This window comes from Aulostomus chinensis, chromosome 20 (assembly GCF_037954235.1).
Source record: "Aulostomus chinensis isolate RoL2024-O1b breed Wild chromosome 20, RoL_Achi_v1.0, whole genome shotgun sequence".
Lineage (NCBI taxonomy): Eukaryota > Metazoa > Chordata > Actinopteri > Syngnathiformes > Aulostomidae > Aulostomus > Aulostomus chinensis.
Window position 1 is genome coordinate 16,354,315 of NC_141339.1, and position 23,151 is coordinate 16,377,465.

Below are 23,151 nucleotides of genomic sequence, written 5' to 3' on the forward strand. Positions count from 1 at the left end.
TGTTAATTTGCGAGAGAAGAAGTAGAACAATCAGAAATGACTAAACAGAGAGTCAAAATAAAGCTACAATAAGCTTTTAACCAAGCAGGATTTACTGTAAAAAGCAGGTTGGAGTACGAAATGAGCAAATAATAAACATGACTTTTTTGGTGGTGGGGGGGGGGGTAGTGGGGTCTCATTTCAGGGTGAAATCGGGGAGACATCGAGCTGTTGCAAGATTTGAAAATATTACTCTTGAACAGCAGCAAATTAGCAAAAGAAAAGAAGTTTAAAAAGCCAACTCATTTCCACATCAACCATTCTAGGAGAATGTTCTCACTTTATAATCTGGTGGGAGAAATGAAACAGTGAAATCCCAGACAGGCCTTGCCTGTTTGGACACAGGGCCTCCAGTAGTTGAGTGAGCCTTTGACCCAAATTAGATCTGAGGAATGTGGATATGTTCTATGAATAGAGATCAGAAATAGAATAGAGGGGAAAAAAATTAATAAGACAAACCTTCAGACATCACTCAAGAAAAATGGATTTTGTGTGGGAAAAAATCTGCCCGCTCTTATTTCTGAAGACTGGTCATGTGTCCGTACAGTGTTGGTTCTGTTCAGTTGGAAACGCTCAGACCATCAGGTAGATCAGGACCCAACTGCTAGCTAGTGATCGGAAGTAATCTTGTTGGAGTCTTCATAGAAAACACCTACAAACGCATTTGTTGTTGTGGTGCTTAAATTCAGGCAAAAGTTCTGTTTCATCAAAGCATGTTGAAAATGATGACTTGAGATTATTTTCTTCACACAGACTAAAAACTTGAATCCACATGGGGGGGGGGAATGAGCAAATTTTGTTTTTGAAGTTTGTTTCAATCTTTAAGTGTAATCATGTTTAGCGGACAAAGGAATGAGACTCTCAGAAGAAGGTCATGGCTCATTATGAGTGTCGGGCAATTACCTCAACTTGCCGCTAGAGGGCAAACTTTAGTCTACTTTCAAGATTAAAACTGGAGAGAAATAATTAAATATATATATATATATATATATATATATATATATATATATATATATATATATATATATAATTTTAATGCTCAAATTTACCCAGTTGATCACATGATTAAAGTGTTCCAAGTCTACATCAGTATCTAACATGCTTCTTGTGTCACACTGGTCATCTGGTGAATGAGTGCATGAAGGCTGTGATCTGGTTTCTCCCGGTCAATACGCGCTCCTCCTCCATAAAACGTCAGAAACTTGCGCTATAAAATACACACGAGGCCGCAGTGAGTGCTCACAGTTGCACAAACCCCTTCAACCTGACAGCCTTCCTCCTCCAGAGACGATAGAGAGGCTCCAGCTTTGAATGAGACAGAGAGAAAGAGAGAGCGAGAGCGCGAGAAGGAGAGAAGGAGAGAAAGATGCCAAGTTGCGGAGCGACATAAACTGGACTGCGCACAAGAATGCAAAGTCTGTTTCCACAGAAACATTTGTTGCGGTTTTATTCCATACATGCGGGAGAGTTTCTGCCACACTGGACTTTAAATTGAGTGTTATCTAATGGGCGAACACAAACGTGGATTTTTTCTCGTAACAAAAGGGACTGCCACGAAAAATCGAACTACGCGAGGAGTTTGTAGTTAGCTCCCAGAAGGAAGTTTTTTAAAAAACAAAAAGGAAGAAAAGTTTGATTTGAAGTTATTTGATACTGACCCTCCTCTTCTGTGCGAATCCGCTCACGCTTGAGCAAAGCAAATGCAGAGAGAAAGATGCATCTGGGTAAGATTTTACTGTTTGTCCTCCTTCTAAATTGCGCAACTTTGAGCTCATCCCTGTCAACCTGCGCCACCGTGGATATTGACCATGTGAAAAGGAAGAGGGTGGAAGCGATACGAGGTCAAATTCTAAGCAAACTCCGACTGACAAGCCCCCCACACTCCCTCGGACCCAGTAAGATCCCGTATCAAATCCAAGCTTTGTATAACAGCACCAAGGAGCTACTGGAGGAGCTCGGGAGGGAGCGGCAGCAGAGTTGCGGCCAGGACAACACAGAGACTGAGTACTACGCCAAAGAGATATACAAGTTCAACATGGTCTATGGACCGACAGAAAGCAGTGAGTATTAATAATTTACCTGGGTGTCGCGCCAGTAATTTACGCTTTGGCGCGCCGCGTAATTACGCACCAAACGGTCGAGCGAAATTTCAAATCTATTTCTGAAAATTGCAAATTCAGCAATCTTTTCCCTCTTTCTTTTTCTTTTATTTGTTTAGTAACTTTCTCTACGGGTAAGCTGAGCGGTGAACTTGCTGTCTGCATACTGAACCTGTTTTAATCCCCCATCAGTGTTCCATGAAAGTCACTCTCCTCCTACTCCTGATTCCACTCTCCCCTCCTCTTTTTTTTGTCCTCCACGAGTCCCCAGATGTTCCCATTGCATTTGTAGTCAAGCCTCAATGGGAGGGAGGGGGGCTTTCAGAAAAGGAGACGTTAACAGAGGTGTGCAGTAAGAGTGAGATGATGGAAGCACCTCCCTGTAACAGAAGAATCCCTCTCACTCCTGGTTGGTGTTGGAGAGGGCGCCAGTAAAGCAGAGATGAGAGATGGAACTGACCCCTCCATCTGTGAATTAAGCACAAGGATGGCCTACGATCATCCATGACATCACAGGCCTCAGCATCCGTCACAGAAAACCATAAACTATCTACTGTTGTTATGTTCTATGAATTTATAATTAGCTTTTTGTTTTGTATGAAAAAAATACTTACCTTAACAATCAGTAAAGGCTCATGTTTCTTTCTTAAAGTAATCCGTGCTAGTTTTTGGCACAACTCCTTCTATAGAATTAACAGCGTGATCTGGAAAACCTGTGCAGACAGGGACACGTGTCAGTACTTTAGGGAGATTCATACAGCATGTGTTCGGTCTGAGTCTGGATCACTGACAAGGAGGAAAGGATGAATGCTGTACGTGAGTAGGAGCTGCAGAGGGCCTCATGGTCCAGGGCAAAGCCAAGACCATTGCATCACAGTCCCTTTGAAAATCAACAGGTGTTTCTCCAAAAGACCTCTTTTCCCTCAACAATGTTCTGTTTTGAATCTCACAAAAATGGTTTTGACTTAAAAAAAAAAAAAAAAATGGCAGGCAGTAGGTGCGGTGCCTTGAGCTGATGTGGTGGTTTTCATGGCTGGCGTCAGAACCACAGATGGCTTTAGGTAGAAAGATGAAAGCGATGATTTGCATTTATGTCGGTCTTTACTGTAATCACATGGAGACTGTGATCAACTGGTTGAAAGGAAACGTTATAAAAGCATGTGTGGGCGACATCTGCAAAACTTACAATGTCAAACTAATTCCATTTTTTAATACATTCTTTTAAAATTATATATGTATCTATATATACACCTCCTAAAACTGAGTTGTTGGCACAGTAGACTTTTGAACATATGTCCAAAATGATCTCATACTGGGACATGGATTTTGTCAATAGCTTCTATATCAGCATGTAAATCCTGATAAGTAAAAAGTTTATTCATCCATTCATTCTCTATAGTGCTTATCCATTAAGCGGGGGGCTGGATTCTATCCCAGCTGACAGTCCGTCGCATCAGGAGCAATTAGGGGTTCGATATCTTGCTTAAGGACACTTTGGCAGGGTCACCGAGGGAAGTGGGGATCAAACTGGCGACCCTTCGGTTGCTAGATGGTCACTCTACCTCTGAGCCGTGCCGCCCCTTGGAAAAGAGTTTAACTGAAGCGTTTTCTGATTCCTGCTGCTGAAGAGAAGTTCAATTTAAGATGAAAGATGTTCAGTAAAATGAGAATCAAGTCACATCCTCAGCAGATTAACACATCTTTATCATGTTCTCACTTTTATCTAGTTATTGAATCTAGTTTAATTCAAAAAAAAAAATAATGCTTTCAATGAGGCTCGATGTGTCATTTCATCTCTATCACGGATGGTAGGCTGAACTACTGGACTTCCAAGCTCAAACATCAGCTAAATGACACGGGTGACGCACTCGTATGGAATTTTCTGAAATTTTGTGTCATATTTCTGGCCCAAGAAGGTTGTATTTTCTGTGGCATTTGTCTGACTATGGGATGGATTACACAAAAACTATTCAGCCAAATTCAATCAAATTTAGTGGAAGGTTGTAAAATGAAGGAAGGACGAACCCGCATCAGGTTTGGTTGAGGTCACCTTGGCTGAGGTATGTGCCCTCTGAGTGCCCTCGAGTTTGTTTGTCTTGTCTTTAGCAGGATCATGTTAAAACTATGAGGCAGATTTTCACCCAGCTTGGCAGAGGGGTGTAGCATGGCCTAAGGAAGAACATATTAAATTTTTGGAGCAGATAGATATTTTTGGGGTTTGGCTGAAATCACCTTGGCAGGGGTATGTGCTCTCCTAGTGCCCTGTAGTCGGTGTCGGTGCCTGATTCACTGTTGTTAGTGTTTTTCTGCATCCAAACCAATTATGTGGAACCGTTTGGTCACAATTTGTTTGTTCTTGGCGTTAGAGATGAGAGCTTTTATTAAAGATTTACAAACAATACGTTCCAGTCTTGTTTATAAAGTGCAAAAAGCTCTTAATACACGTTTGTGCCCTCTCTGAATCCTGCAGTTTCCCCTTGTTTTCAGTCTCTGTGCTAAGCTAAGCTAGCTGCTGCTGCTGCCTCTTTAAAATTGCTCTACAGACGTTAAACTATCAGCAAGTACATTGTGTGCAGCCTCCAGTGATTTCTGTACGACTGGTTAGAAACAGTTGACCGTTAGTGATGAAGGTACAGTGGCCTCAGGGTGTTGCCCCCTCCTGATATAACAGGACCAGAAAGATGGCTTTGTTGGATTCAGTTTTGACTCTGAGCCAATGACATCATTCTCTTTCCTTTGGTTAATGTGGGCAAACATGCTAGATTCTGACAATTGGGAAGGTAAACTGCTGACCTTTGGTGGAGCTGAGGCCGCTCTGTGAACCAACACTAAATCCTGACAGGTGTAATTGAAGCGGAAAGGTGACGGGAGGCTGGCAAATTGCTGCACGGCGCGGCGGCTTGACAGCAAACATTGAAAAGATTTCCTTTTATAGCATGGTACGCATATAGTGACCGAGGCGTTGCGGAGGAGTCACCGTGGTCAGAAATGGGCTATTGGGTCCAAAAAGTTGTCAGGTTTTTGATACCAGGGACGTGAGGTCACACTTACTGTAATACTATTTCAATAAGCACATTTTCATTTCCACCAGATTTTGATAGGACGTGTTGGAGAAACACAGGAAGTTTGATAAAGCAGGCAACACCAATCATTCACTCTGAGGTCTCGTACGTTGTGCCAACTGCTAAATGAATCCCAGATCATGTTTTAGGAGTGAGTGAGTGAGGCTGTTAATCTTCTTGTTCATTGATCTTTTTTTTACCTTAGCACATTAATGCATGACTCCATTTGAACATATCAGCAATATACAGTACTACAGGCCGTCAAGTGAAAAAAAAAATATTGCCATCAGCTGATAAAGTGCTGAGGAAGACTTGAGATCCAGTGACTCACCTCTTCGAACTCACTCCCCTGCGGAAAAACAATATTTGTTGGAGTCGAGTAATTAAAAAAAAAAAAAAAAAAAAAAGCTGAAACATCAAAATCCTCAAAATTTTGCAACTTTAAAAAGCCACAAACCAAAACAGAGAAGCGATGATAAAACAAACAAACAAACCAAAAAAAAAAAAAAATCAGTCACACTCATTCCTTTTTCTACACGACGTCAGATGAGGAATTACATGTGTAAAATCTGTTTTGGTCGTAAATCCTGTATGGCTCGCTAAATATGAGGGGAAAACACACAACTTGTAAAAGGCTTGTTAAACATTTTGACATGTCGCAGTAGGAAAAGCACACACATGTAAATAATTAAAGGAATGATGGCTGGATTCCATTTAGCAGCTTCAGTTTCAGGGTCGTGGTATTGTGCACGCTGGCGTGCTGTTATTACTTACTGGCACACTTGACAAGAACAGAGACATGGTTAATGTTATTTGTAACACCTGATATTTCTCAAAATGTCCACCATGAATATGAGTTAGAACTCTTAAATACACACCAGGGAGATTACAAAGCCAGTGTGTATTGCATTAAATCCTGATAAGAATTTCTGAGCGTTCTCTTGAAAAATTTATTTCATTTTATCATCTCTGTTCCAGATGATCTGCCCTACTGCCCAAAAGGCATCACCTCTAAAGTTTTCCGCTTCAACGTCTCCGCCATGGAAAGGAACTCGACCAACCTCTTCAGGGCAGAGTTTCGAGCTCTGAGGGTTCCAAACTCCAGTGCCAAGAGGAATGAACAGCGGATTGAGCTCTACCAGGTGCGTAAAGGTACCGTTTCATTGTCCTTCTACTGCGATCAAAGGCAAAGAAACAAAGAACCTCTTCCTTTGTAGTTGAGTTCAAATCTGTCAAGAATGCATCCTACATAAACCTGGTTACATGATTTCAGGCTGGAACTGACAAAGCAAGCCAGGGACATTCAGATATTGCGGGCGTGGGCAACAGCCAGACCAAAAGCCAAACCACTCAACAGGCCTGCAGAATGTTTGCAGACCTGGACACGGGTACTGGTAGTGCAGCCCAGATCTAATGCGATCCCATTTTGGTTATGTAGAACTCTTTAACATTTCATCTTAAATCCATTTTGCTACGTTTATTAAACTGTTTAAAAGCGGCTCAAGTGTGCTGAAATTATGTAACACGCTTTTCTAAGGCAACATCATCAGGCCTCTGTTATTCTATTGTCAGGTCCTTGGCATTAAGAATCCCAATACAAAGATAATTATAAAAATAATATTAAAAAAATTCACATTGTGCAGACACTGTGGACTGACGTCATGGCAAACACAACTGGACATTAACAAGACAGAATAAAACTGCCAACATGAGCTCAAATTATAAGTGTATTACCTAATTGTTAGTTATGAAATGTGGTGCAACTGTTTGTAGCAGTTATTGCTGAATATGTCAGATTCCCAGCCAATAAAACATGCTTGTGATGCAAGAAGATTCAATCAAGAACTGAACAGAAATCCAGACGATTAGGTCGTCACTAATGTGTCTGTATTTGAGCTTCATCTGCACGACGCGGATTAGAAAACGGAGCGGCTGTAAAGTGCATAAACCAGACATCCTTCTCACGTGTTGGCGGAGGATGCTGATGCTTTTTCATGTCTGCTAGCGGAAGCGACATCAGTTACAGCCTCCAGTAGAAGAAATCAACAACTCTCAAACCATCCCACATGAGCATGGAGATTGTCATCTCCGTACAGGGAGGTTGGTTGTGTTCGTTTTATCGAGGTGCGCATAACAAATTGTTGTTTAAAGTAAGCAAGGCAAATTGTCAGATTTTTGTGGACTTTTTTAAACTGACGGTTTATGATTAATCACCGATGTTAGGGGTTTTAGTGAAGGTACAATAGCATCAGCAAACCCTGGTTTGTTCAGTTTCGCTCCTTGCTTCTATCCTGCGAATAGCACCAGCCGTTGGGGACGGTCGGAGTATGTGATGTCACCACCCACCATGTGGCAATCAGCACAGTAAAACCCTGACAGGGTTCATACATCCACCATGGCGGCTCCGTGGATTTAGAACGAGAACCAACAGAATTCCGTTCATACATTTTTCTTCCCAATCATTAAATGCATATATAAATTAAATAATTCCACTCATTGTTGGATCCATTGCAAGTGATGTTAGAGGTCAGGCCGAGAGAGGTGAGGTTCTACCACGGTCATCCAGCTCCTTTTTTACACTTCAGAAGTCAAAATACTTGCTTGCTCACTCTATTATGTAACGGACAAAACACAGACTGACGCTATGAATAAAAAAAAAACATGTACCCAGTGTGCCTTTTTTGGGGCAACTCAACTTTTACAGGATGTCTTGTCCTGAGTCTGACCTTCATGTCCTTTGTTTCGAAAACTTTCAGTACTGAGAGAAAACCTCTTGATTTGCAGATCGTGAGGCCGAACGAGCACATCAGGAAACAGCGCTTCATCGGCGCGAAGAACGTGCTGACCAAAGGTACTCAAGAGTGGGTCTCCTTCGACGTTACTGAGACGGTGCGGGAGTGGCTGATGAACAGAGGTAAAGTCAAGAAAAAGATTAAGTTAGTGCAGTTAATGTGTGCTTCTTCTTTAAGCTAGAGAAGTATTTGACAGCAACCCCCCCCCTCCCCCGCCCCCTCCTGTTTCTCTTCTCCATCAGGGACTAATCTGGGTTTGGAAATCAGCGTGCACTGTCCCTGCCACACCTTCAGTCCTAACGGCGACATCATTGACACTGAGAACGAGGTCCTGGAGGTGAAGTTTAAAGGTGACTGACAAGATGTTGTTGCAGGTTGTCATTTATTGTCCGTGTTTGTTACATCATCCTCTTATCAGCGTCGATGAAACATGTTCATACAGTCCAGTTACTCTATCCCTCAATTCTGGTAAATAATTCTACATTACTTTGATTTTCTAGACTTTTCTTTTATAGTACAGTGACAAGGGAACTTAACTTGGAATTCAGATATATTTTTTATTCTTTCAGATCCATTTGTCAGAGGTTTACTTTATGGGTTTTCTTTTACTGGGTGTTTTCATTTCTGCATTGTGCAAAAAAAAAAAAAAAAAAGAATTACAGACAGTCCTGGTTTCATACACAATAATTTTGAAAATTGCACGCTCAGGATCTAGGAAGCGAGAAGAGAGCCACTAAATTGCTGGTCTAAGCGCACCTTGATCATGTGTGTAATGAAGGTGTGGATGGGGATGAGGAGCACAGCCGCTTGGACCTCAGTCACCTGAGGAGACAGAGGGAACAGCAGCTCCCTCACCTCATCCTGATGATGATCCCTCCCCACCGCCTGGACACTCAGTCCACACGCCGGCGCAAGAGAGCACTGGACACCAACTACTGCTTCTCGTAGGGGATACATCCATTATATTGAACCTTTTTGTGTTGGTTATTCATAGAATTATGGATTGGTTTAGCCATCATTTGATCACGGAATTTTTTTTTTTTTGTAAATCATTTTTTCATTACTTATTCCGCTTGCTCTGTCCGCATCTCAGAAACACAGAAGAGAGCTGCTGTGTTCGTCGACTTCACATCGATTTCCGGCGCGATTTGGACTGGAAGTGGATCCATGAACCCAGTGGTTACGATGCCAACTACTGTTCTGGGCCGTGCCCATACCTGAGGAGCTCAGACACAACACACAGCTCGGTGAGGAAAAAAAAACCATCTTGATGTAAAAACTGTGAGAATTCAACAACAACAACAAAAGAACATGTTTACAGCCGTGCAGATTTTGAACGGTCTGGGACATCGAATTAACCTCAAGAGAGACGCCGGCCTCGAATCTTGAATGAAAAGACAGAAGTCGCTGTGACATCAAACTTCAGTTTTGGACTTAAAACCAGCAAAAATATCAACAATTTGCTGTTCAAAATAACACTGATATTACAGGTTGTCCTGACTACCAAATCTGTCCCTCTGTGTGACTTTATTGTGCCCTCAATTTGACACATCCACCCCTGAGAACCTGAACCTGATGTCTATAATCCCCCCCCCCCCCCCCCCCCCAAAAAATAACCAGGAAAGCACAGAACACATACTTCACCAAGGACGCTGTGTGGATACAGAATTGGATCAAACTCCATTCATGAATTTTCTTCCCAACTGCTAAAAATAGGACCTCTGGATCACCAATCCAGAACACAATCGAGATGATTTACTGAGGCTGAAATGATCTTTCAACCATTTCACATGGAATAAAGGAATATAACTGAAATTCTTTTATGACAGGAAAACCGCTAATAGCTATTGTATATACTGCCAACGGAGTCCTCAGGATCCAGGATCTACAATTTGATCCAGATTTGCTTCCAAAAGTGAATCATTTGTAATATTACATCCTTTGTTCCAAAATTGAATCAAAATCCATCCAGTAATTTTTGTGATATCCTACTAACAAACAGGTAACGACACCAGAACCAAACTGACGCAGGAACAGTCCGACTGTCTCCAAAATCCACCCCCCCCCCCCAAAAGAAGAAGATCCTCAGATATAACTGTTAACAGTTGTCCTCTTAAAAAAAAAGTTGACTTTTTATATAAGGCGTGATTGTATATACGATTGCATATCGTGCAGACAATTTTGTGATACTCTTTTGAGCTAATTTAGTTCTTGAGCCCGCACGCGTATGAGATGTTTAGTGTGTTCACACTGAACACAGTTCTGTTGACCGTGTTTCTCCTGTGTGTTTTCCATTAGCTACTGAGCCTGTATAACACTCTGAATCCGGAGGCATCGGCTTCTCCTTGCTGTGTCCCTCAAGACCTGGAACCCCTCACTATACTCTACTACTCCGGACGAACCCCCAAAGTGGAGCAGCTCTCCAACATGATCGTCAAGTCTTGCAAGTGTAGCTGAAAAGACGTGAACGGCGAAGTAGTATGGAAGGATTCTCTCGGTACTGATCAAAACCCCTGCTCATTGACTTGTGGACTCGTAGCTGTGACAAATACTTAGACTGATGCTGATTCTTTCCAAAACAAACAAACAAACAAACAAAAAACCCAAAAAACAAAACCTTGGTCTTTTTTTTTCTCTCTTGTTTCGTACTTTTTCTTGTAATTCAGTCAGTTCTCGATGACAAGTGCTTATTTTATTGTTTAAAAAAAAAAAAAAAAAAAGTTGATCCTAAACTAAGCGTCATCTTACCATCCAGGTAGGATCTAGTCTAGATTTGTGAAGATGAAGATCCCTGCACACAAAGAAGAACGCATTGGTGGACAATGAATAAAGAGAGACCAACAAATGTATAGTCCACTTTGTTGTTAGTGCACCTTTTCTATTTCTAGTCTTTGGACGATATTTGTTAATAGTCACAAATATAGACCGTGGTCTCCCGAATGGTCCTTTCCGGCTGGATTATTTTTCTTGAACTTTCCTTAAGCTCCCTTCCCTTCAAACAGTGGGCATTATCTTCAAACACACAGGAGAAAGGACAGACTTGCTGCTGTATCCAAAGCCATAGCTGTGGTCAGGGAAAAGGAGAGCTGAGAGAATGGCTTTTGGATTTGCAATGGAAAGTGAATGAACAAAGACGTTGAGCCAAGCTTTTCTTTTCTTTTCCTTTTTTTTGGGGGGGGGGGGGGGGGGCGGTCAGCCAGCCAGCCAGCAGCAATGGCCTTTTATTTTATTTTTTTTTTCCTCCTCGGTGCATCTATTAGAATGGCTGGAAGAGGCGAGAAGAAGAAGAAGAAGAAGAAGAAGAAGAAGAAGATGATGATGAGGGGACCTGTGTGGAAGGGAAGAACCGTGATGGAAACTAGCCATGAGTACATCGCCATTCACTGGAAGTCTTCGTCCCTAACAGGTTCAAATTATTTTTCAAAGAATATACTGGAAAAGAACAAGTGTTACGCAACAATTTTTTTTTTTTATGAGATTTCTTTTACATTAATAGCAGATTGGGTCTGTTATGTAACTTGTCATATAGTGATTGTTTCACTAACTGGGAAGGAAACTGACATGTATCTCAGTTATCCAGTGGGAACACCTTTTTAGTACACTATGTCTACTGTTACATTTTCTTGTTTTTAGACAACGGGGATTTTTTTTTTTTTTTTTTGTGGTCCTGAAAACTAAATGGTTTGACCTTTTTTTTTTTTTTTTAAATGTGATCCACTACATGTTTGAAGTATCTGACCTCTGATTTATTGCATTATAAGTGACATTCCCCATAAATCAGAGCACTTTTCTCTCCCCCTTCCCCCCCCCAAAAAAGGAAAGAAAAAAAAAGAAGCAAAAGCAAGTAATTTAAGATGCATCTTCCTTTGTATCGTACTATCAACTCACCTGTCAGTCAAGCTTTCAGACGAGGAATCGTGTGCAGTCGGGGCTCCGGACTCTCAACACACTGCAGTCTTTCATTATTTCTGCTCGGTTTCTGTTTGTTTTGGTACTCCTTTACAGTGTGAAGCCTTCATGGAACAAAAATTTAGAAAGAGGGGGAAAAAAAGTCTTCACATGACAGTGGCTGCATGTACAGTAGACCTCATTTTTTTTCTCAGAGTCTAGAAAAGGATTCTGAATCCCTGTACAGAGTCATCTAGCCGTTGGATGACGATTAGTTTTTGTTGGTAATGTTGTTTGACTTGTTGATTATGATTGTTATTAAAAAAACAAAACAAAAACAACACAACAAGCATAACCTGTATGGGCCCTTTTTTAAAAAAAAAACAAAACAAAACACAAGAACTCAAATCTATCAAACACATGGCTGGTATATGTGAAATAATAATGGGTCTGTAAAAACATTTAACTCCAAATTAGGAGATGATGATTTTACCCACTGGGCCTGTCTGCCATATTGAAATCCCATTTAAATGCTGTTTTCTCTTAATGTTTCAGTTCCATATGAATATAATTTGAATCTCACCAGTCCCACCTGTTTCCTCCTGCTGCATAAAAAAGTTTTTTTTTTTCTACCACAGCAATAAATTCTACTTCTCTCTCTCCCTCTCTCTCTGGGAGTGTCGCTTAACAGCTTTCCCAGGCAGAAATCAATTACTCCGACTATCAGTGCCTAACAACGTGCAGACGTCTCTTTAAAGTAGCAAGGATATGGTTTGTGTTTATAAGTTACACTTAAAATCTCTAGCTAGCATGCGCCTTGGTTGTCTTTTTGAACTTTTCAGTGTGACCTTTGGAAAATAGCTGCACAGATCTGAGGCAACATTAATTTAAAATGAAGTTATACTAAACTATGGTGTGCAACTTTTGTTCTGCCCTTCTGAGTTACCACGATGATAATAGCTGTTGTCATTACTAACTGCTAGCTAGCTAAGTAGCTTGCTAAGTAGCTTGCTAAGTAGCTTGCTAACGTACAAACTCACAACTTGGGGAAAGTCTCCTTGGCTTTTTCAGAAATACACAAACAGAGCATTTCCACAGCCAGTCCATTACACAGGTTGATTTAGAAAATTCGTAGCTACCAAGCTACTCCATATATTTTAAAAAAACCAAGCTGTTGAAGTGGTAATGCAAACAGAAGCTTCCCTACTGATAGTGTTGCCAGTCCATGTTTGTTCTCATCGTGGGTCGGTTTCCTTTTTCACTTTGAATACAGAGTTTGTCTATGAGGTTAAAAATATCCAGAATTTTTTTTTTTTTTAAACGCTTCTTCTTAGGTTTACACTGGCGAGTGGCGTCAGTCGTGTCACGAGAGAAATTCATCACAATCAACTTAATTTGATTTAATTTGTGGTTTATCGTGAACTATGGAAAATGATTTAGTTATCATTAATGAGGCAACAATTGCACTTTTCCCAAGAGTAGCTTTTCAAAAAGTGCTGCCCCATGCTGCAATGTCATCTTCCAAAGTGAACTTGTTAGCTGTCGCACACATTTGGGTGGGCATTGGGGTGAGCTAATATGGACTGACAAGTAGTCAGAGAGAATTCCCTTTCTCTGTTGGCCCGTTATTGTTCCCTGTCACAGTCAATCAGAGATGAACCTTGATGCAAACACAAAGACCAGAGGGAACAAGGTCTAAAAACACAGGGCCTGGGCTTTAATGGCTTTGCAGACAGCCTTGCACTAACAAACACACATTATGTGTTAAAAGCGGCATGCATGATTGATCTTTAACCTTCAACAACATTAATGTAACCAACTTCCATTTAAATCCACCGCTCGGCCCTGTTTGTCAATCATAAAATCGAGCGAAAAATATTGTTTTTGATGGTTTTGCTTGTTCAATGTGGATTCCTGGTTGGAGTCCAATGACAGGTGAATTTACTGGATCTCTTTCCGTGACGGTGTGATGACGGCACGGTGAGGGTTGGGTTGGAGGTGTGTGTTCGTGCAAAGTGTCGTTTTTAGCTCCCGTAGTGGCTAGCCACATTGTTTGACAAAACACCACAAAGAGAGAGGGAAGCGCACACTGCTGCAGTGATGGGACACGCTCCTCCAATGAAATGTGAGACTGCAGGCACATATTTGATGCTTTGAAGGTGAGCAGAGGCCAGGAGGTGAAGAAAGAAAGAAAGATTCTGGATATAGTCAGAAGCTGTAGCATCTAAATGGATCCAGAAAAGTGTCTAACTGGGTATTTTTGTCTTGGCTCGCCTCGCTTCTGTGCTTGCATGCACCTTTTGAAAATTATGTAATAAGTCAAAAGAGTAAAAATGTGGATTCTGCAGAGTGTGCACTTTCATTTCCAGCTGAAATACTCAAGAGTGGTTTACAGATGCAGATAAGAGCCTTCTCTGCTACTTTTGAGGGGAATGCTCACCACCTCAACCCCAAACCTGCAATAAATCTATTTCCAGCTCCCGGCTACTGGATAAGCAAGCCATAATCTGATTTCAGGTCAGGGTCCGTTTCTGGGGTTGGAGTCTGACTTTCTCAGAACTTTTGCTCTTCCAAGACGTACCAATGATGAATTGCATGACACGTAAATGCACAGAGGTTTGGAAAACTCTGTCTGCTGCTATTCCCTGAGCAGACTAACAGATGTGAAAGGAGAAAAAAGATGGGGAAGTGGGAGAGAAGGAAAGTAAGTGTGTGTGTGTGTGTGTGTGTGTGTGTGTGTGTAAGAGAGAGAGAGTCTCAAAAGGACTTTTTCTGCAATAAAATCATCAGGTCACAACAGACCCGTTCTCAAGCCCCAGGGTGGAAAGAGTTGTGTAATTCGGCGATGAGCGTGCATACACACACACACACACACGCGTACACACACGCGTACACACACAGGCAAAGTCAAGCCAGCAGCCATAGTTACTGGAAAAGAGTGAAGGGGTGAACAAATATGTAAACACATATCAACTTCATAGACCTTTATAGCTAAACAAATGAATGGGAGGTCTGGATCAAACTACAGCATTATATTACAGCAGAGTGTGTGTTTCCATGACAGAATAATAGATGGAGTGTCCAAAGAGAGAGAGAGGCAGAGACAGAGACAGAGAGAGAATGTGTGTGAAAGTGAAGGAGATTATAATTTAGAATATGTAAAACGTATCACTGTGGGAAGAAAGTAGCCGTGTTTGGATGGAGCTGAGATGTAAAGCCACTTGTTCTGAAGCAGAGGTGTAAAGAACCAGAGGTAACAAATCCATGGAGACCCCCAAATCAATGACCCCTCCATGAGAGACAAAGTAGCTGAGAGGGGAAATAACGCAATGTTCCAAATGGGACTCTTTTTTTCTTCTTCTTTTAGTGTACGGAGCAGGAGGCAGCGGAAACAACCTTCTGTTATTCTTACCTCCACCCAGGAGGTTATGTTTCAGGTTGTTTGTGAGAAGATTTACAGAAAACCAATTTAAAATGATTCTCTTGAAACTTTTTTGTTTTTCAAATCACCAATTTTCTTTTTCAATGAAATAGTACAATTTTGCAGATTTTCATGAATTTATTAGAAACTGAAGAAGTATCTTGGGGGGGGGGGGGGGGGTGGTGGAGCCATACATGTTTTATGAAAATTGCAATTAGGTGCCAATCTGGATGAAACTATGATTTGCTTGTCTGCAGGATATTTAAAAAAAAAAAAAACTGATTCTGAAGAAAGTTGGTGGAAAAACAGGTAACATTCCTGAGAACAAGTGAGCCTGAAGACTGCTTGGCTGGATATGTCAACGCCCTCCGAGTGAGTTAGTTTTAACATCTACATGTGTATTTACGGATATTCATTTGGAGTATCTGTCCATCTGGTGAATCTGAGTCCAATAATCTCACTCCAGCTGTAGAGAGAAATATTTCTCTTTAGCTGCTAAATGTTCCACAATGTACACTGCACCATGGGGTTTTAGAGCTTATATAACTGAGTTTTGGCCAAAAGTGACACTGTGAAAGTGTGTGTGTGTGTGTGTGTGTGTGTGTGTGTAACCAAAACAATGACGCTGGAACTCATTATAAAACTCCAAAAATCCACAGGAGCTGTAACATCCAGCGGTAATTCAGTAAATTGAAGCCTCCGAGGATTCACACTTACGTGATGTATTGTAAAAATTAATATTAATAAAAAAAAGAGAATCAATAACAGTACCGATTGGATCCTCCAATCAGATGATGCCGTGCCGGTACAACCCGGGTCAGATTTGTCTTGTAGTACTACGTTATTCATCAAGGGAGGCGCAGCCATGGCTCCGTCAGTCACAGGGTACAAGTGTTTTTACCATTTACCTTGGAATTCAGCACAGCTCTGGAAACACGAGCTCCTTGGTGGTGAAGGTAACCAATCTTAAACAAATACAAACGTGTGTACTCACTGCACACAACATCAGATCCATGAACAAGTTTACAGTTCAGAGTCCTGACAATAAAGAACTAACTAACTTATTTAGTAGTATATATATATATATATATATATATATATATATATATATATATATATATATATATATATATATATATATATATATATATATATATATATATATATATATATATATATATATATATATATATATTAAACTTTAACCACCTTCAACATTTACATCCAGCTATATGCTTCACTTTCTATAAACCCTCAGAGAAACCCGATGATAAAAGCAGGACATCCGCATGCGTATCGTGGCTTTAAATCCTGAGGTCACCTGCGCTGCGCTGTTAGAGATCCTCTAACTAATGGCTACACTGGCTTCTCTCCCACATACTCATCTCAAAAATGCAAACCAGATTAATGAGGGAATCCTTAAGAGCCTTTTATGCAGCTGCCTCCACTCAAACAGATAAAGGAAACTTTTTCTTCTTCTCCAAAATGAGGACTTGAGTGGTTTTGCTACGTTTATTATCTTCTTTTTTTTTTGGGCTTGGTATATACTTTCACAGTTAGCGGGGATCGACTGGAGAAAAAAAAAAAAGATTTATACTACTTGGATAAAAGCTTAAGATTACAAAGCTAAAAGCATTTATAGAAAATGCTGGAAATACAAGCTTTCTTGATTTCACTGGATGGTTTTTACCCGAAAAAGTACGAACAGTCTGAACTGGTACAGTACTATAGAGTGTTCAGCCAGTTGTCATTAAGTCAATAACACATAATAGTGCATTTGAGTAAAATTTGCAGGTGTTTCATATCGAGATGGAATTTAACTGCACGAACAGGATGCCATTATCTTAAATGTCTTTAATGTTTTTTAGTTCAGCAGTTTTCAAAATGTTAACGTACATATCTCCATAAATATATATGCTTATATCCTGTCAGAGTACAAGGAAACTACACAAGCTAATTCTTAAGTTGCTTTTTATCAAGTTCTAATGAACAATGATGCATGCAGCAATGCAGAGCAACTGACGTGTGGTTAACTTGTTGTGTTATATCTGGTAAATGAAACTAAATGAAATACATTCAAGCTTTGTATCGTACATTGATGACCTTAACCCTTTACTACACATGACGTACAGTAACATTAATCACGAAATATGAAGAGAAAAAAAAAAAGGTTAAAAAAAATAAAAAATTATACATTTCCAACATAATTACTCTTCTGTTAGTAACAAGATATTTCAGTGGCTGTGTTGCCAAGTAACCAGCAGAAGCAAAGACATACTGTTTCGTCCACAAAGCCAATGAAAAACATGTTTGGTTTGTGCCTCCCCATTAATCTGCACGAGACCTCATGACTCCTTTGGCTGGCAGCGCTCCCATAGACGATGGGCTGCTCTTCATCTCACACAATGTGTTTGAGTGTGTGTGTGTGTGTGTGTGTTTCTAAAAGACCGGGCCTGAAATTTCCCCCTGAGGATTGATACTTATGAGTGGACTATATTATAATGTTCAGGCCTTGATGCACTCAGGATTGGTTTCCATTTTTTTCTGTGGAGCCCACGTTGCAGGCCGAGGCTCAAGTGTTGCTAAAGTTACAGTTTATTCAAAATTGAGGTCTATTGCAACATACATCACCAAATGTGGACAGGTGGAGTTTGTATTGCAGTGTTATGAGTAGTCGTCTGGATGATAGCACTCCAACAGATATAGGTTTTGATTTGTGTATCATTTGCCAAATGCACTGTTACAAAAATGACACGGTATGATGTAATGGGGGGAATTTGTCCTCTAAGACCTCTTTCACACTGAAACACGCGTGTCAAAGCAGGTTTTTGTACCGGCGTTTGTCCGGCATTAGGGCACATTCAAGCTTCCAGCAGACGCGGGTCTGAGATCCCGCTGTGAGGCTGCTTGCCTGTTTTTTTTCTCTCTTGTACGTCATCACACTGACAAGGTCATCATTACACATTAAAGTGCGCCGGAACACTGCGAGGAACACAAACGACAGCATGGACTTCGTTGAGTCGAACGTTAGCGTTGTCTCTTTTGCAAAGCATACAAACTCGGCGCAGATTGGAAAATGTCCGAGCGCTAATGCAGCGAAGCAAAAAATCCGATGATGTTCCCATAAATCGATCAAAAAGATGTGCAAGATCGCTATACAAGTTGTTTATAAACACGGTTGCGCTTGCGCAGTTCACGTTAGGGTTCCCCGGTTGGTGGGAGTTCCCAAGCATGATGTAGATTAATTCATGTTAAGATCATACACATGTAAATTGTTTCAAAATAAAAGGAGTGAAATAGAGTCTCGGGCAGATCAACAGGAAGAATGATCTTATGACAGAGGACCAAAACTTTATTGAGAGATGAGTGAGCAGATTTGGTGCAGCGTGAAAGGGGCTTAATATAATGTGTTAAGAGTGCAGGCACACAAAGTCCTTAGCTGGAAGTGGGTTGTGTAGTGCTTACCTCAGAGTAGCATGAGCAGCTAACACTAGCAGGAAGCGCCGAGCAAACAGCAAGCTCAGACCACAGTTTCTTGTTCTTTAATGGTTGGTGAGCAGTTTTGGCTTCACGTGGAAACAACGCACGCACGCACACTGTTGTGTTGTGATTCATTCCATTAGCTCCAAGCTCTCACAAACACTGCTACCCAGTCTCAATATCACACCTGGGCCACTCCCTTAATTGGTTAGCCCCACCCTTTTCCAAATACTGAAATGTGATATCACCTGCATACTACTTAATGCCACTCATTTTAGTTATAACAAATATAAGCCAAAGCATACCAACCAAAACTACTCAGGTAATTAACTGCACAGGTAAACAGGTGAACAAACTGAACCTAAATACGACCCACATCATCACACAAGGAGAAGCAGGTGTGAGGAGTTGACAGGGCAAGAGACACTAGGGGCAGGGCTGTGACTGACAGGATTGATTGGCTGAGGAGACACAGGTGAGGCTGAAAAAAAACAAAGACAGGAAATGTCAAGCACACAAAAACACAGGAGGGATGAGCTTTCAAAATAAAACAGGAAATGACCGAAGTGAACAAAAACACAAACCAGAAACATATGAATGAAAAACAAGAAACATAACTAAATAACAAGAAACAAAGACACAACTAAATAACTCCATAATCACACATGTCCTGATGGGACAGTAACACAGCAAACATCACAAACAAAAAATATGCAATTTATAAATGACTGACTTGACTTAAACTCTTTTGGTCTTTGCGGAGGTCATCCTTAAGTTTGCTCCAGCTGGTTCAGTGTTGGGCGATCTACTTTGCTTTCCTCCGTATTGTTCCAGCCTCCCTGAATTCTGCCTCCACACACCCTCTCCAGCTGGTCTCGGGTCTTCTTCCCCTCTGGTTTCGTTATGCAGCGTCATGCTTGTTTTCCATGAATGTTTCTGTAATCGTTTTAGTTCCACTAAGCGGATGATTGATCCACCTAGCTATACCAGAGCCCCATTAGCCAGCAGGTTTCCAGGTGGATCCAGACAGGCCTTCATGGTTAGACCACCCACCAGACGAAACCATGCCTGGCAATCCTGTACTCTACCACTGGGATGAAGGGTTGAATTTTGAGAGACAATATTGTAAATAAAAATATTTTATTTCAGCTCCACAGATCTGATCATGTTCACTTTTGAAAAGTTTCTTGCTGACACAAATATATTCAAATATTTTACAACATTCTTTCATTTGCATTTGGAGAAGAAAAACAGCTAGTCAGGGCGAATCGGTGAATGATGTCTGCTCAAGGGGGTCATTGAAATCCTGGTGTCCCAGCTTCTGTTGATGTTAACAACAAACCTACTTTACAACAGGAACAATGTCCTAAGTTCAGTACCTCAGGTAATGCCATACCATGCTTACATAACGGTGAAATTACATCAACTTTAGCTTTTTTTTTTAATTTAGGAAACAGAGGCAGGAGATATTGCTGAGATAGATACTGAGATATTGTCAGAGAGGGCTACATTATATCTAATAACGTTCCTCCTGTCGCATGTTTTCTTTAGAACAGGTTGTTTACCTACTTCAGGTAAGGATGTCATTCACCACCTAGCCATAGCTTATTGGTATCATACATTTACATCGCTAAACAGTCTTGCATCATCATTTGTTGGTAAAAATATATGGTCTTCAGGGGTCACAAACAATTCCATCCACAAGAAAAGTGTCTTTCCCACCTCAAAATTACTCGAGAAATTATGGAAGACCCAGATGTCCCAGTTTTCCAGCAGCACTTGAATGTAGCATGCATTTGTGGATCTGTCTGGCATTGCAGACCGTGAAGAGAGTCTCAACTCCACATGCAAATGAAATCGGATCTGTGCTCAGGCAAAATATGCACGTACATTTAACAATCTGTGAATAAATACAAAAGGCCATCATAAATATCAGTAGACGTTTGTGGAAGCTTGTGGAGAGGGGGGAATGGTCAGATTTGTGAAGTTGAAAATGTTGGTTGTGGACTGGAGCGAGCATTTGTGAATCTTATGTGTCATTTGAGAATCACACGATCTACATTTCTGACCTTTATGAGTCTATTTTCTCATCATAAGAATACACCTTCACGGTGGAGAGCTTAACTGGAGTCTTCCTGTGATGACTCATGAGCTGAATATAATTTTCACCTTCACGCCACATCAGGAGGAACACCAAATTGAATAAATCTCACAGCAGAGAGAAATGAGGTAAATTCCGAGTGTCAGAGTGCTCGTGGTCGTAGAGTAAGGAGACAGAGGAGACTTGCATTAATGCGACATAGGATTCATCCGTGTGTCTATGTGGCGTTTTATGAAGCAGCGCATAGCTTTCAAGCCACATCTTTTCATGTGAGTTAACGAAAAATGACACAGGCAGTCTCTGCTCATGTTCCAACACAGCAAAATAAGATTAAGCATTGGCAATAAGTTGCACACTGCCATGGCCTGATGGGAACGGCCTCACACAGAGCTTAAAAGTTCTGTTTCCTGAAGGTGTTTCTATTAAAATCACATTCTGGGTTCAGTTTCAAGTCCCTATTATCAATTGTCTCTACAAATATACACAACAGGACATCTTCTTCTGCTGTCACTGCTTATCCCACCCCCCCCCCAAACTTTTAAAACTGATCACTCTTTGTATGTTTCCAGATGAAATAGGGTTTTCACTGTGGCTATAAACAACTGGATCAGCTGTGTTGTCTTTGCAAGAAAAAAAAGATGAAGAAAAAAAGAAAATGCAAATAACAAACATCCTTTTAGTCAAGCTGCAGGCTGTCCAAAGGTCCATCTCTGCAGCTCAGTGACAAACATCTTTCTTTTATTACACGGATTAAGACCTAAATTCAGTTTTATCTTTTCAGCACCACAAACATAATCAGTGTAATCAGAAACAGAAATCCACCCTGCGTTAAAAAACAACTGTTTAAAATTTCCGAAGAGGGAATAACAAATAACATTTCCATAAGCTTTATTGAGTAATTCTGCTATTTTAAATCATTTCTCAAGTCAGTAATTTAATTTTATGGCATTATTTTTTCGTTTATTCTTTGGCACGTTTAACTACATCTAACAGTAAGGCCATTTATACTGCAAATCTGCTTGGATTATTGATGAGATAATATTTCTTCTTCATGCTCTAAATGATCTGTAATACACAGCAGGAGCCAAACTGATATTTGTCCAGCAGCAAAACTTTTCCACTTGTAATTATTTATAGTTTGGATGCTACTATTAGCTATAAGTTATTTGATGCTACTGCATATTTGAAAAACTAGTCAGCGGTAGAATATGATTGAGAAGTTTGGTTTCAATTTTGGGAAAGTATGTGTGAACTTAATTGTAAACCTCTATGGATGATTTTCTCCGCCTCTGTATGTCCTTGAATAAAATGACAGTTGCCACAAAAATCGCTGTGACATATAAACACACTCTTGAGACTCCGCAGCAATTCCTCAAGATAGTCTGAGTTTTTCCAGGGCTTTTTAAACATTTTTTTCATTCACAAGATACAAAGCTGCAGTCCAAATTACTTATTTGTTTTTTTGGTAGCATGCACAACCAAGACTGCAGTTTATGATCAAGATGCTGAGTGTAGTCATTGGGTGTGACCGGCTGCTCAGTAAAGACCTCATTCAGAATAGGGTTGAGCACATCCTCACTGACCCCTCTTTATACAGCCGTGTTGAAGAAAGCTAGTAAGGCAAAGTGAAAGTAGAACCAACAGGATAATCAAGGCTTTTCGTCCTTTAGCAATCACACATTTGAAGGCATTTTGGCGTGGCTACGTAAGTGTTAATAGCAGTGCTTGTACGAATGGTACAAGGTATTAATTCAACAAACTGGTTTCGACGCTAAAGCAGAGATTACGTGTCGAGATTCTGTATTCTGGAGCATCTGCCTTCACATTGGTGTGGAGACACATGCTCTATGTGAGGGGGAATGAGTCTGTGTCCCTGAAAGCAGCCTCAGAATTTGTGGGCCGCATGCACAATCGGGGACGAAAATTGACCAAACTCTGATTTCGGGTCAGAAAGTATAGTTCAACACTGCAGAAATCAAAGGCCGGACAAGTACTATTTCCATCCATCCATTTTCTTCCACTTATCCTGTTAAGGGTCGCGGGGGGTGGGAGATGGGGGGTGGGGGGGCTGGAGCCTATCCCAGCAGCTTTGGGGCGAGAGGCGGGGTTCACCCTGGACAGGTCACCAGTCCATCACAGGACCAACACATAGAGACAGACAACCATTCACACTCCCAGTCACACCTATGGTCAATTTAGAGTATCAATCAGCCTCGTCCCCTCTTGAAGTCTTTGGACTGTGGGAGGAAGCTGGAGTACCAGAGAGAAC

At 40.9% G+C, this 23,151-nt stretch overlaps 1 protein-coding gene and 1 long non-coding RNA gene across 3 annotated transcripts; one reads left to right on the top strand and one right to left on the bottom strand.

Annotated features, from left to right (window-relative positions):
* Positions 1–1,083: 1,083 nt before the first annotated feature.
* LOC147243017 (uncharacterized) lies at positions 1,084–18,960 on the bottom strand. The gene is made up of 4 exons (XR_015110600.1): positions 18,767–18,960; positions 11,881–12,005; positions 2,753–2,851; positions 1,084–2,606 (listed from the first exon to the last, which is right to left on the bottom strand). It is a non-coding gene; the product is annotated as an uncharacterized LOC147243017 (long non-coding RNA).
* Positions 1,277–14,384, top strand: LOC147243018 (transforming growth factor beta-3 proprotein-like). Of its 2 annotated transcripts, XM_086189498.1 has the most exons (8): positions 1,277–2,099; positions 2,258–2,272; positions 6,179–6,342; positions 7,985–8,114; positions 8,235–8,342; positions 8,771–8,936; positions 9,086–9,239; positions 10,291–14,384. In XM_086189498.1, the coding sequence occupies exons 1-8, from the start codon at positions 1,754–1,756 to the stop codon at positions 10,447–10,449; spliced, it is 1,242 nt and encodes a 413-aa protein (XP_086045624.1). In that variant the 5' UTR covers positions 1,277–1,753; the 3' UTR covers positions 10,450–14,384. The 2 variants fall into 2 exon arrangements, with proteins under 2 accessions (XP_086045624.1, XP_086045625.1); XM_086189499.1 differs by lacking the exon at positions 2,258–2,272 and having other exon boundaries at positions 10,291–14,381.
* Positions 18,961–23,151: the final 4,191 nt, after the last annotated feature.